The 12,905-nt window shown below is 41.9% G+C and overlaps 1 protein-coding gene across 15 annotated transcripts in view; it reads right to left on the reverse strand.

Annotated features, from left to right (window-relative positions):
• Positions 1 to 12,905, reverse strand: part of lrrc7 (leucine rich repeat containing 7) — a 186,322-nt gene that overhangs the window by 68,996 nt on the left and 104,421 nt on the right. For 13 of the 15 annotated variants that reach the window (XM_077533314.1, XM_077533312.1, XM_077533320.1 and 10 more), the window contains 8 exons: positions 11,483 to 11,612; positions 11,257 to 11,372; positions 10,995 to 11,064; positions 9,677 to 9,776; positions 9,189 to 9,313; positions 4,379 to 4,597; positions 4,185 to 4,307; positions 2,571 to 2,682 (listed from right to left, as the gene is read on the reverse strand). In XM_077533314.1, the coding sequence (XP_077389440.1) occupies positions 2,571 to 2,682; positions 4,185 to 4,307; positions 4,379 to 4,597; positions 9,189 to 9,313; positions 9,677 to 9,776; positions 10,995 to 11,064; positions 11,257 to 11,372; positions 11,483 to 11,612 (995 nt within the window). The remainder of the gene's footprint in view (positions 1 to 2,570; positions 2,683 to 4,184; positions 4,308 to 4,378; positions 4,598 to 9,188; positions 9,314 to 9,676; positions 9,777 to 10,994; positions 11,065 to 11,256; positions 11,373 to 11,482; positions 11,613 to 12,905) is intronic. The other 2 variants (XM_077533313.1, XM_077533311.1) reach the window with 1 other exon arrangement.

Below are 12,905 nucleotides of genomic sequence, written 5' to 3' on the forward strand. Positions count from 1 at the left end.
GGCTATGTGATGTCAGGAATCTTTAATTCCTTTACCTGGTCAACAACCAATCACATAATTCCATGCCAGTCCTGTTACCCACATGTCTAGCCACAACCAATCAGATAAATTCCTTGTCTATATAAGCCTCCTGAGAAGTGTGTCTTTGTCGGATCATTGCTTCTGTTACCACTGTTCCTGTGTGCAGCTCTCGTTGTTTCTCGTCTAGTCAAGTTTGTTCCACGCCTCTCGATGTGAATAAATAGTTAAAATCTTATGTGTCTGCGCTTTGGGATCCAACCCTCAGCACATGACACCTGCCTAGTCGTATCATTGTTCTCATGCTTGTTTTTATTTTGTAGTAATTAGTTTCCTCTTGTTTCAGAAATTTTACTTCCTGCCATCGTGTTTCCTGTTATGGTGATTGTCTCCCCTTGTGTCCTATCCCAACTGTATTAGAGTAGTATAGTATAGTATAGTATAGTATAGTATAGTATAGTATAGTATAGTATAGTATAGTATAACTATAGTATAGTGTTACTATAGTAGAGTCAGTGTCTATTCTCACGTTAGTTTTTGGCTCCTGTTTATGCTGTTATTTTTGTTTCTACTTTTGCTGTTACTTTTCTTTTATTGTTGATCCCGCTTGGCTGTGATTTTTTTTGTGTGAGACTGATGGGATTACTGCATTGTAGTATTTTTTTGTTGGTGCTTTAGGATTCCTGTTGAACACTCAATAAATCTACTGTCATTTTTGCAACTTGTAAATTGTGCATTTGGGTCCTTTGCATCCTTGTCAAAGCAGGAATCCACTAAATGCAAATTCAGAATTTTGACTTACTGTATTTCCACGAATATAAGGTGCACTTAAAAGTCTTAAATTTTCTCAAAAATCGGTGGTGTGCACCGAGTTCCAAAATCTGTAAATGTACGACTTTGGTAAGCGCTACGCTTGACTGTCTATGTGGGAACATTTCTGCAGAGAGTGCGGAGCAATCCGGCACTGGTTGAGGATTGGCAGACATGAGAACCCGAAAGACTCAACGGAAAGATGATGTGAGTCTATTTGGTTCTCATGCCTGCCAGTTCTTAACCAGGGACGGACTTCCCGTATATAAGATACAGTAGGACGTCATTGTCTCATTGCTTTCGCTTTATGGAACTGCTAGACAAGAGCGAGTTATGCCACAATTTGTGAATGGATGTGCAAGCTTGGGCTAAATATGTCTGCTTGAACTAATGTTAGAGCTTTCACTAACGAGACCGACAGAACCTGCCGTTTGATTGAGAACTAGCCCAGCTGTTTGTTTCAGATACAGAAGATGAGGACTTTGAGGGATTTGTGGATGAGGATTGATTAAAAGTAACGTGAGTACATTGTTAAATACTTCAATAAAGTACAACCGAACTCAGTTTTGCTCCACTGCCTTTGTAACCCGTAGGCAGTATCTTATTTTGAAATGACTTGGTCAGAACCATCAAAAAGCCCAAAACACGTCACAATACTGCCAACGGGTACATCTAGCAAGTGAAAGCATGCTACCATATGTTTAGAGCTAGCATATGTTTAACCTAACCTTGCTCTCGCAAGGTGAATTCTCGCGGCATTTGTGAGTTCACAAACTCCGGAGAATACCATCTTATACCGCTCCTACAGATAACTGCCGTTCCCGAACCACTGGTGGTTCAGACCAATCACAGAGCGACATTGTGTTTGGGGTGCGGCATATGCAACTAGGACGCCAGTGCCGATGCTGGAGCTAACAAACAAACCTAACATGGACGAATGGACGCTGGAATTAAATCTGTTCTCACAGAATGATTCACCGTTTCCTTGTTGAATGTTGAACAGCAAGGGGCGCTTCGTGCATTTCTAGCTGGTAAGTGCTTTTCCCCCCTTCGACATGACGGAGATGGCCATGATTGGTTAAAAAAAAACGTGTAGATTGTCGCATCGTCCAATCAGCTCGAATTATTGTACAGAATGTCCCGCCTTTTCCCGACAAAATTACTGTGAAGCGGTACCAGATGGATATGTAATATCTATCTGGCTACTGCCAGGTTAAGTTTAACCGTGACTCCGCGCAATTATGCAGCACGCCTTATGTGTGTGTTAAATATAGAAATAGGACCCGGACCAGAGACTGCGCCTTATAATACGTCTTATGGTCGTGAAAATACGGCATAATTAACATTAAAAGTAGAGTAGAAAAGTAGAGCATATACAATAACTAGTAGAGCATACAGGTGCATGCCATGCAGACCGAGCGTCTCTCGTTTTCTCTTTGGATTTAAAGGAAATGAGGGGAGCTGCTTCCATTAGCCGGGAGTTGGCTGCATTCCCTCCCACAATGGAGCACAACTGCAAAAGCAAAGAAAACTCCACCCAGCCGCACAGCTGGACTGCGCTTTGCACTAGACTTAAGATTGGCATGAAAATTGGGCCCCAAGTGTGCAGCTCTGAAATTAATCTGTGTGGCACTTTTACTAATTAATGGACATTATTACAAGCCACCCCCAAGCGCTTCATTATAGCCCAGATTAAATGTGTTTAAGCCTGTATGCCTTTGTGTTTCAGTGTAATACGGCACCTTTCTTATCCTTGCCAAGCAGCACCACCTTTGGTTTGTACATTGGTGGCTCCACAAGAGTAGGCCTCATGTCAGAGATGCGTATATCATTGGGTGAGCCGCCCATTGAGTCCTGTTGGAAGTCAATCATTAGTCATGCTGTTATGTTAAGGTGAAACATCTTTGGACAGCTGATGAGGAGATAAAAACAAAATGCTGGAAAAGAATAAATATGATAACAACCTTTTTTTCACCCAGAGATCATGTCTTGCCATGCCATAACATCAAACATATGGAACACTTGAAAAGGGACTCTTATCAAACAACAATATACATGCCTGGATGCTTATGATGTCATACATAAAAACAGACTAGCAGAAGTAATTACAGGTTGACTTTCTCACACTGTGGAGAGGCTTAGGGTCATGGCAAGCTCAAACTACACCAACAGAGCCCAATTTTAACTCCACAGATGTGTGTCAGACAAACGTTCATTGTCATGGCTGATTTTAAGTTCAATGTCTTGAAGCGTCATACCCCACGTTGTGTGACAATCAACGACTTGTCATCAGGCATCTGGGATGCTTCACGACCACGACACAGAAAGTCTGATGTGCCAGTATTGTTTTGTTTTAGCCGCATAGTGCGACATATCATATGTGACCACAAGATTTGGTCGTAGACACTGAACAATACTGAGACAGAGCGAAATGCCCGTCACTCTCTGAACAATGCAGAGTGCTCTGGCTCCTTCTTTACCTCCTGACTCAATGTCATGTCTCGGTTTTGTGGGGTTGGGTTTTGGTATAGTTTTGGGTGGTTATGTTGTCTGTTGTCCAATTTTGTCTCCCCTAGTCTCGTTATCGTTAACCTTGTCCACCTGCGTTTCTTCCCTTCCCAGGATGTGTGACCTAATTAATGCCCTCTGCCTGCTGTGTTTTCCAGGTGTGTCGTGTTAGTGCGTTGTTAGTGTTGTATTTAGTCAGTGGGGGTTGGTTCACACATTATGGTAGCATTGTCTTGTCTTGTCCTGGTGTGCTGTGCTTTGTTAGTAATGTTTGCTATCGAGTCCAGTTTTGCCACGTCTGGTCAAGTTTCTCCACCTTTAGTCAGGTTTATCCACGTCTAGTTAAGTCTCTCCACGCCTAGTCAAGTCTCTCCACGTTTAGTCAGGTTTTTCCACGTCAACACAAGTCTCCACGTCAACCCAAGTCTGTCCATGTTCTGCTAAGTATGCCATGCCAAGTCTATCCACGTATTTGAAGAGGATACAATTGGAAGCTACAGCTATAGAAGTGGCATAAGTGTGCAACATGCTTATTTGGGCTTTTAGTTTGAGCTGTAGGTTTATGGTCTAAAGCAGGGGTCTCCAAGTTTGGTCCTCGAGAGACCCTATCCAGCCTGTTTTCCATTTATCCGTCCTTCAGCACAGATGAATCTAATGATCAGCTAATCAGCAAGGTTTGCAGAAGCCTGATAACAATCCCGATCATGAATCAGGTGTGTTAGTGGAGAGAAACATGGGAAAACAGGCTGGATAGGGGCTCTCGAGGACCGAACTTGGAGACCCCTGGTGTAAACACACCCACAATTTGAATAAGTTCAACCATTTGAGCAAATGTTTGCGATACAAACCTCTGAACTCTCTGTCAGGTCCTCTTTGTCTTTCCTCTTTGGGATGTCAATTCCAGAGTTATGCATCGATCCCTGATCCATTAGTTGAGTCTGAGAGAAGTCCTGCATCTCTCTGTCTGTTACCTAGTAAGCACGGATGAAACCAAACAAGACATGAATTCATGTTTTCATGACGCCGTGTGTGTGTTTCCTACCTCTTTGGGGGGAAGGGGCCATGGAGGTTCATACGGCTCTTTACTATGGTGTGTAAGTTCCATGTTGGTTCCTGATGAGGTGGCAGTGCCTGTGCTGAGATGGTGCTGGTGGCCATGGCCAGTGTGAACGTTTTTACCCACGAGGCTTTGTACTGATTTGACCATGTTCTTCAGGTCCTCGGGGTAGGGTGTTGGATAGCGCTTTAGGTTTATCTCCACCTATTGAAAAATACCAGAACAATATTTAACTTGCAAAGTGTTAAATCAACCAAGTTTTATTTTTGTTTGTTTTTAATGTACAATTCATACATGTATGCCAATGAAAAATAAACAAGAAATACACTTAGGTAACTTAACCTCATTTTGGTTAACAAACAAACAAACAAACCGCACTATAATGTCTGAAGTATTCAAGAATGAAAGACACTGTAATTAATACATAATGTAATAATTTGACAGCAATCATGAGTTTTCATGAGAATGACTAACCCGACAGAAGTATAAGACTGACAATTTTGTGGGGTTATGGGTTGCTGGAACCAACAATGGTGTCAAAGACAAACTGATTTCAATCCATTTTAAATTAATATTTAAAAGTCCACAAGGTTGAAATTGGGAGCGTGCAATACTAATTCAAACCCTCAAAACCCTCAAAATGGCTTTTAGTTTCAACTACTGAAATACTTTTGATTGGTCAATCGTTTGTAAATAAATAAATAAATACAAAATAACACAAATACTGTGGACTGACCAATAGTACATTTTTTTGAAAAATTATAACATTTATCAAATTGTGATTTATGAGGTTTTGGCCCAATACCAGTGATATGTACAGATTCATACATATTCATCCATTAGACCACTTAACTAAGGTTTATGACAAGGCTCCTCCTAATATTTTTATGTTAATGTTTTGATTAAGGGTGGCATGGTGAATGAGTGGTTAGCACGTCCGCCTCCCAGTACTGAGGACTCTGGTTTGAGTCCAGGCTCTGGCCTTCCTGGGTGGAGTTTGCATGTTCTCCCCGTGCCTGTGTGAGTCTTCTCCGGGTTCTCCTCCCACATTCCAAAGACATGCATGGCAGGTTAATTGGGAGCTCGAAATTGTCCCGAGGTGTGCTTGTGTGTGTGGATGGTTGTTCGTCTCTTTGTGCCCTGCGATTGGCTGGCAACGAGTTCAGGGTGTCCCCTGCTGCCTACTGCCCATAGCCAGCAGGGATAGGGTCCACCAACCCCCCCCCCCCCCACCCCCCCCCCCCCCCCTCCCCACCAGGTCCATACATAATTGGATCTTGGCACTGTCAATGTCTTTGATTTTGCATTTAAACACCAAAGCAATTGCATTTCAAATAAATTGATTGAACTGTATACATCCACCTTCATATGAGATGTTTTTCAAAATATGGCATGTATGATTTATGAAGTACTGGCATTGATTTTGAACCCCAAGTGGAAGAGTTCAAATATCTCGGGGTCTTGTTCACGAGTGAGGGTAGGATGGAGCGAGAGATCGACAGGCGGATCGGTGCAGCGTCTGCAGTGATGCGGACTCTGTATCAGTCCGTCGTGGTGAAGAAAGAGCTGAGCCAAAAGGCAAAGCTCTCGATTTACCAGTCGATCTACGTTCCAACCCTCACCTATGGTCACAAGCTGTGGGTCGTGACCGAAAGAACAAGATCCCGGATACAAGCACCCGAAATGAGTTTCCTCCGCAGGGTGTCCGGGCTCTCCCTTAGGGTGAGAATCTCGGTCATCCAGGAGGGACTCAGAGTCGAGCTGTTGCTCCTCCGTGTAGAGAGGAGCCAGCTGAGGTGGCTCGGACATCTGGTTCGGATGCTTCCTGGACGCCTCCCTGGGGAGGTGTTCCAGGCATGTCCTACCGGCGGGAGGCCCCGGGGACGACCCAGGACACGCTGGCGAGACTATGTCTCTCGGCTGGCCTGGGAACGCCTTGGGATCCCGCCGGAGGAGCTGGTTGAAGTGGCTGGGGAGAGGGAAGTCTTGGTTTCCCTCCTAAAGCTGCTGCTCCCGCGACCGACCTCGGATAAGAGGTAGAAGATGGATGGATGGATGGATGGCATTGATTTTATATAAAATGTTAAAACAACCCCTTCCCATGGAGTCTTCACCTGTGGTAGGGGCCAAAGGGGTCGGGCACTGTGTGAGCTGGGTGGCGACCAAAGGTGGGGACCACTACAGAAGCTCGCTCTTGGGATATAGAATGTCAACTCTCTGGCGGGGAAAGAGCTTGAGCTGGTGTGCGAGGCAGAGAAGTTCCGATTGGACAGTCACACTCGCCTCCACTCACAGCTTGGGATCTGGTACTAGTCCTCTCCAGGGGTTGGACCCTCTTCCACTCTGGAGTTTCCCACGGTGAGAGGCGCAGAGCCGGTGTGAGCATACTGCTTAATGTTTGTGCCTACACACCAAACAACATCCTTTTTGGAGTCCTTGGAGGGGGTGATGGAGAGTACTCCCTCATTCTGCTGGGGAACTTCATGCTTAAGCCTGGTTCACATGGCAAGATTTTAAAATTGTCGGCCGATTTCCAATCTTTGACAGACACCACACGTGAAGAGAAAAAATCACGGGAGTTCCAGTTTTGAACGTACCGTGCGTGGTGTGCGGCCACACTGCACAATCAACACACTCCACACGAGCTGAGTTCATTCAAGAATGTGACGCTAAGTCTCGCAAAACCTCTCGAGATTAAACATGGCTTCCGAGTCGTCAACATGAGTCCATCCTGGTTTTCAGCCGAAAAAGCGGCATAAAAAGAAAAGGTCTTGTTTAAAGGAGCGTAAATGTGTACTGGCGAGACATCACTTGCCCTCAGCTCGGTGCTGGCGGCACGGGTTGGCGTCCCACCCGGAGACCACTTTTATTTGTGGAGAATGTGTGTGCGTGTTAAAATAAATAAATAAATAAAAATCCAAATAATTAAAAAACTAAAAAGAGTGTAATAGCGCGAGCACGGACATTCTGCAGCATCATGACTGTTTTGATTTTGGATTCCCCACCGGCTTCCTCTCTGGCTCGCTTTCTGATTGGCTGCACGTCACTGTCAATCTGCTGCGCGGAGCGAAATCGGGCCAAAAAAATCCAACATGTTGGATATGCCCGATTTCAAGTCGGGGGTCCTTCCGAGCGCCGATATCGGGAAGCGCCGTGTGTGGTGACAAGACACACGGCAGGATTATCTGTGAAGATTATCGCTTGCGTCTCGGCGCGTCCTTACGATTGTCGGGAGGGGAAATTCGGGGCTAAAATTGGGCCAATTCTCCTGCTGTGTGAACCAGGCTTTACTTGGGCAATGACAGTGAGACCTGGTGGGGCGTGATTGGGAGAAACCATCCGGTGGTGCTCTGGAGAGGAAAGCAGTACACCATGAACACTGTGTATAGTGAAGATGGTGCACTGCTGACCTTGACTCGGGACAACGTGAGTCGGCGGGGTGAATACTGGAGACCTCAATTCACCCGACACGCTTTCCTTTCAGGAAACAGAGTGTAGGGAGTCTGAGGTGGGTTCTTCTATCTCTTGGGTAGAAGTCATTGAGGTGGTTGGAAAGCTCCTCGGTGGCAGATCCCCAGGGTGTCGTGGTTGACATGCTACTCTACAACATCGCCCAAAAAAAGGACACTTTTCACTAATACTGAAGACAAAAGCGAAGGCAGTAAGACCCACAAGCAAAAGGGGCTGCAGAGAAGGACTCTTAAAGCAGCTTTCAGGAAGAACTCACGGTGTCATGTTTCTGCGCTCAGACGTGTTTTTTTCAGTCGAGCCTGACTGACAGTGGGCGGTCCTCCAAGCGACACAGCTGCTGCGTGTTGCAATCAGGCTGCTTTAAAAGGCAGCTGAAACTGCTCGTCATTTGGTTGTGTCCAAATTCAGAAGGCCGGGTCCTCCGAAGGGCGAATTTGTCGGCTGCATGACGTCACTCCCGGCGCCACTCGACAGCACGCACGGACTTACATATGAGTGGATTATCAATGCTGTTTCCTCGTTACCTTGTTTTGACACCGCACCTAGATCTTGGGTTTTACCAAGTACTCGTTGATTAGTTTCCCTTGAACTTTTTCTGCAAGTGTTTTTTGTTCGAGATTACTTTGTGTTTTTGCGTGCACTTTTTGTTTCTATTTTTGTCCCTTACCATTTTGAAAGTGTTTTGTGTTTGTACTTTTTGTCCTCTGCTTTGTTTTTTGTAAATACATCTTTGTAAATCTTTATCTGTGTCTGCGTTTTTGGGATCCACACACCTCAAACAATAACATTCGGTTTAGGGATGTAACGATTCACTCAAGCTTCGATTCAATTTTCGTTTTTTAGTTCACGGTTTTGATTTGATTTTTTAAACATATTAAAATGAGTGATTCATTTGAATTTTTCATTGAATTTTATAACCAAAAGATGTTTTTATTATAACATCTGCATTTTGTCCTTGTTACAAACAGTAACTTTTTGTAACTTTACAAAAAAAAAACACATTTTATATTTTTACATTGATGCATATTTTAAATCTATTTCAAATTGATTTTCACCCAAGTCACATGTTAAAAATGATGGTTATACAATTTTTTTGTCCAAATGTTCATATAATTTTGAATTCTTCAAACTGACGTATTCTTTATAAAATGGCTGAAATTTAGTAAAAGGAGCTAAACGCATATTTTCAAAGCCTCATCCCATATTCAGTTTATTTCTAATTCATTGTGATGGTGAAACAAAGAAAAAGCATAAAAACACAGGCTATACACTGTACATGAATACAGACAGACAGACAGACAAGACAGAAAGATAAAGGGCAGACCTTGACCTTCCCGGAGTTGTCCTCCTCTTCTTTCTTGTCCTCGAAGTCAAAGGCCACTGTCATCCTCTGCTGTCTCTGCTCCTCCCACAGAGTTGGATTAAAGCTGTCGCTGTCCGATTGATAATCTGTAAACAGAGCATCAACCATAAGGTCAAACATGACACTGTTAAACTGCCAATGAACTTCCAGGAGAATAGACAGCCTAGCTGTGGCTTAAATACTATACAAGACATGGTGAACGGGACAAGAAAATTATATTCATGTTAACATTTCATTATTATTATTCATAAAACATTGTTTTAAAAGTAACCCCAGGGATAAAACTAATGTGTTAATTAAATTTTGCATTACTCCTTGCGTGAAATTGGTATGAAAATTCCCACATGACACATGATAGGTTCAGACGCCACATTCCTGCTATTGTATTTTCATTCATACGCACACGCATACACAAGTAGCACACGCACACACACACACACAGCTTGTACCCTCATCATGACGAGGTTGTTGAGGAAACATGTAGTTGGTCAAAACCTTCTGTTTGGTGTCAGGGTGGGCTTCTGTCTGTAAGGGGATCAGAGCCTTGGACTGCAATGACAGACATATCCACATCAGCATTGAAGCAATGCCAAGCATAAATTAAAGGGACAGTGTGTAGAATGTTTCGATTTTTCAATGTTCATTAATTTAAAAAAAACCAGTTTCAATAATATGCAAAAAAGAGCTATCACATCAATGTTTAATTATTTTTCTGCCTTTCTGAGGCTTCAAAATGCAAGCACTTTGAACTTATGTCATTGTATTCTATTAGTTCACTGGATGGCACTAAATTGTACACACTGTCCCTTTAAGAAAAAACAAAACAAAACATATCACTTTTGTCACATTAGCCCTCATTTGCTGGCATTCGTATGTTACAGTATATGCATGTCCTTTCCATGTGCATAATACTTCTATGTATTACATTCAAACGTACAGACTAAAAATGTACACTGACTAATACAGTATTTGTGAAAAGCGTTGTGTGTGCTGTTGTGTTTTTACAGCATTCTAAAGTATTGCAAAATAATGTCAGACACACTTCTGCTGACGAAGGTTTTTATGGAATTTCTCGATTAAAAAGCGTTAATTAAGGGAAATGTTAACTGTTAATGTTAATTGTTTTCAGTTTGATTTTCAGCAAAGTTGTTAGTTGAACAAAATGTCTCTTCTTTATGGCAGTTTATTTGCATTTCTGGTTAATGGTTTCATAGGTTAATATCAAAGTATGTAAAATGTAATTTTAGTCTGATTGGAATAATGACTACATGTATTGTCGTAATGTTTGTAATAGCTAAACAGAAGTATGTTAATATTCTGATAAAGCAATTAAATTTACCCAACAGTTAAGAACAGGTAAGATATGGAGGCCGAAAACTGACAAAATAACAACCAATTTATTTCCATTTATATGTATTTTTTTTAATATAATTTTCGAATTATATATTTTTATATCCATTTTTATTTTCACTTTTAGTCATCCATCCATCCATCCATTGTCGACCGCTTATTTCTCACAAGGGTTGCGGGGGATGCTGGAGCCTATCTCAGCTGGCTCTGGGCAGTAGGCAGGGGACACCCTGGACTGTTTGCCAGCCAATCGCAGGGCACTTTTAGTCATTTATTTATTTATTTACTTATGTTGAATTTTGGCAGTTTTGGTCCACCATAGTAAGAAACCCCACTTGTGTACTGTCACCTGATTAATGGCACTGCATTAATCTACAGGTAGAGAAACCCGTTTTGTGAGAGAGAGGGGCGATCTACCTGATTGTCAGAAAGCCAGAGAGCTGCCAGGTCCTTCAGCTTAGTAAAGGTGAATGGTAGATTCTTTAACCTGACAATGAGAGACAAGGGAGGGGAGCCAGAATGAGAAAAAGATGTTTCCTCTGCCCACGTACTGTACAGCCCGCAAAGAATGTAGCCATAGCAACACACTCACCAGTTGCCATGGAAACTGTAGGCAGCAAGAGCAACTACAAAATCATTGATGAAGAGTTTCCTTTACAGTGTGTGTGTGTGTGTGTACCTATTATCACTAAGGTTTAGGACTCGTAGTTTGGTCATCTGTCCTATCTCATCAGGGAGGAATTCAAGTTTGTTGGACCGCAGTGACATCACCGTCACATTCTTACAGTTACCGATCTGAACACATAGACACAAATTGTGGGGTCAGGTTAGGTAACAACCTGCATGGATGCATTTCCCAAACGGGTCAGGAAGAAAAGTGTACATTGTGCAATTGGATTTTTCACCTCTCGGGGAAGTTCGATGAGGAAGTTCTCATCAGCAGCAAAGGTCCTAAGACTGTGCAGGTAGCCGATGGTTGGAGGCAGTGACTCCAACTCATTACAGCTACAGTCCAGTTCCTCCAACAGACAAAGACTGAGTGGAAGACATATTGAGAAACAGTGAGACGCAGGGAAAATGGCAAAGAAATAATAATGATATAAAAAGATTTGACCTATTCATTTTATTCTACTGTGTTATTCTTATAATGAGATTATATATAGCATATATGGTGATGTTTATTTCCAGCGTAATTAGTGTTTTTGACTTCTAATCTTCATTGTATGATACAATTAACATGAGCAGAATACAAAGCTCAAAATGTTTAAAAATAAATAAATAAATAAATACAAAAAAAAAAATTTAAAAAAAGAAAAACACCCATTACTGGAACCAACATCATTCTTAAACTTATTGTTAGATAAAGACAATGGAGAATTCATTTGCAAAGATTAGGAAAAGCCATTCTTATGATGTATAAGTGGTCAATTAATAAACTGCATATTGTTTACAAATTTAAAAAAAAAATCTCTCAAAACCTTTGTTTCATTCTTTATGCTTGCACAGTATCTTTTTCGAAAAGGAGCTCTTCATTTGCCTTCGAAGCAACAGCAAACATCATAAAGAAAAGTAAAAGATCAGCACATTTAAAATTGATAAATCATCACACTAATCCACTCATTAACAATCACAGAGGACTTCTATGTATTTATTACAAAATGGAAGCATTTTGACTCTCCATCATTTGCTGAAGGAAAGAGAGAGGCAAATGCGGCAATGGCGAGACTTGATATCTGACCAATCAGTGGGAATGCTCCAACCCTCACTTGCAAAGCAATACTTGACATGATATCAAACGATACCACAAATCGGGAGAAAGCAAGAATGGGTAAAAAAGCAAAAAGAGAAAGAAGTCATATTTCATTTGAAGGTGAGGATGTTTTTGGCATAAAACTTTGTAACTCAAACCTGCTACACATTAGGGGTGCGTTCGGAAATATACTCCGAGCATGTACTGCTTTGCTCTGACAGTTGGAAACTCAGAGCGTTGTTGAATATTATTATTATTATTATTATTATTATTATTATTATTATTATTATTATTATTGTGGGAATGCTGAAAGCATCCCACATATGCTATTCGGATTTTTATTGTCCTAATTTTTTTGCCATGAAACAACTCCCACATAATACTTCCGAGTTACACCGTTCAAATTTCAACTTGCTTCAAAAATTCACGCATTCCGGGGTATATATCGTCTGATTCCACGTTACATACAGTACACGCACAATTTCACGTAAATATCAACTTTCCCCCATTCATTTTCAATGGGACTGACATTGAACTTTTTCTTAGTCCAACTTTCCACGCCCACTTCCATACATGAA

The sequence above is a fragment of the Festucalex cinctus genome, chromosome 10 (genome assembly GCF_051991245.1).
Source record: "Festucalex cinctus isolate MCC-2025b chromosome 10, RoL_Fcin_1.0, whole genome shotgun sequence".
Classification (NCBI taxonomy): Eukaryota; Metazoa; Chordata; class Actinopteri; order Syngnathiformes; family Syngnathidae; genus Festucalex; species Festucalex cinctus.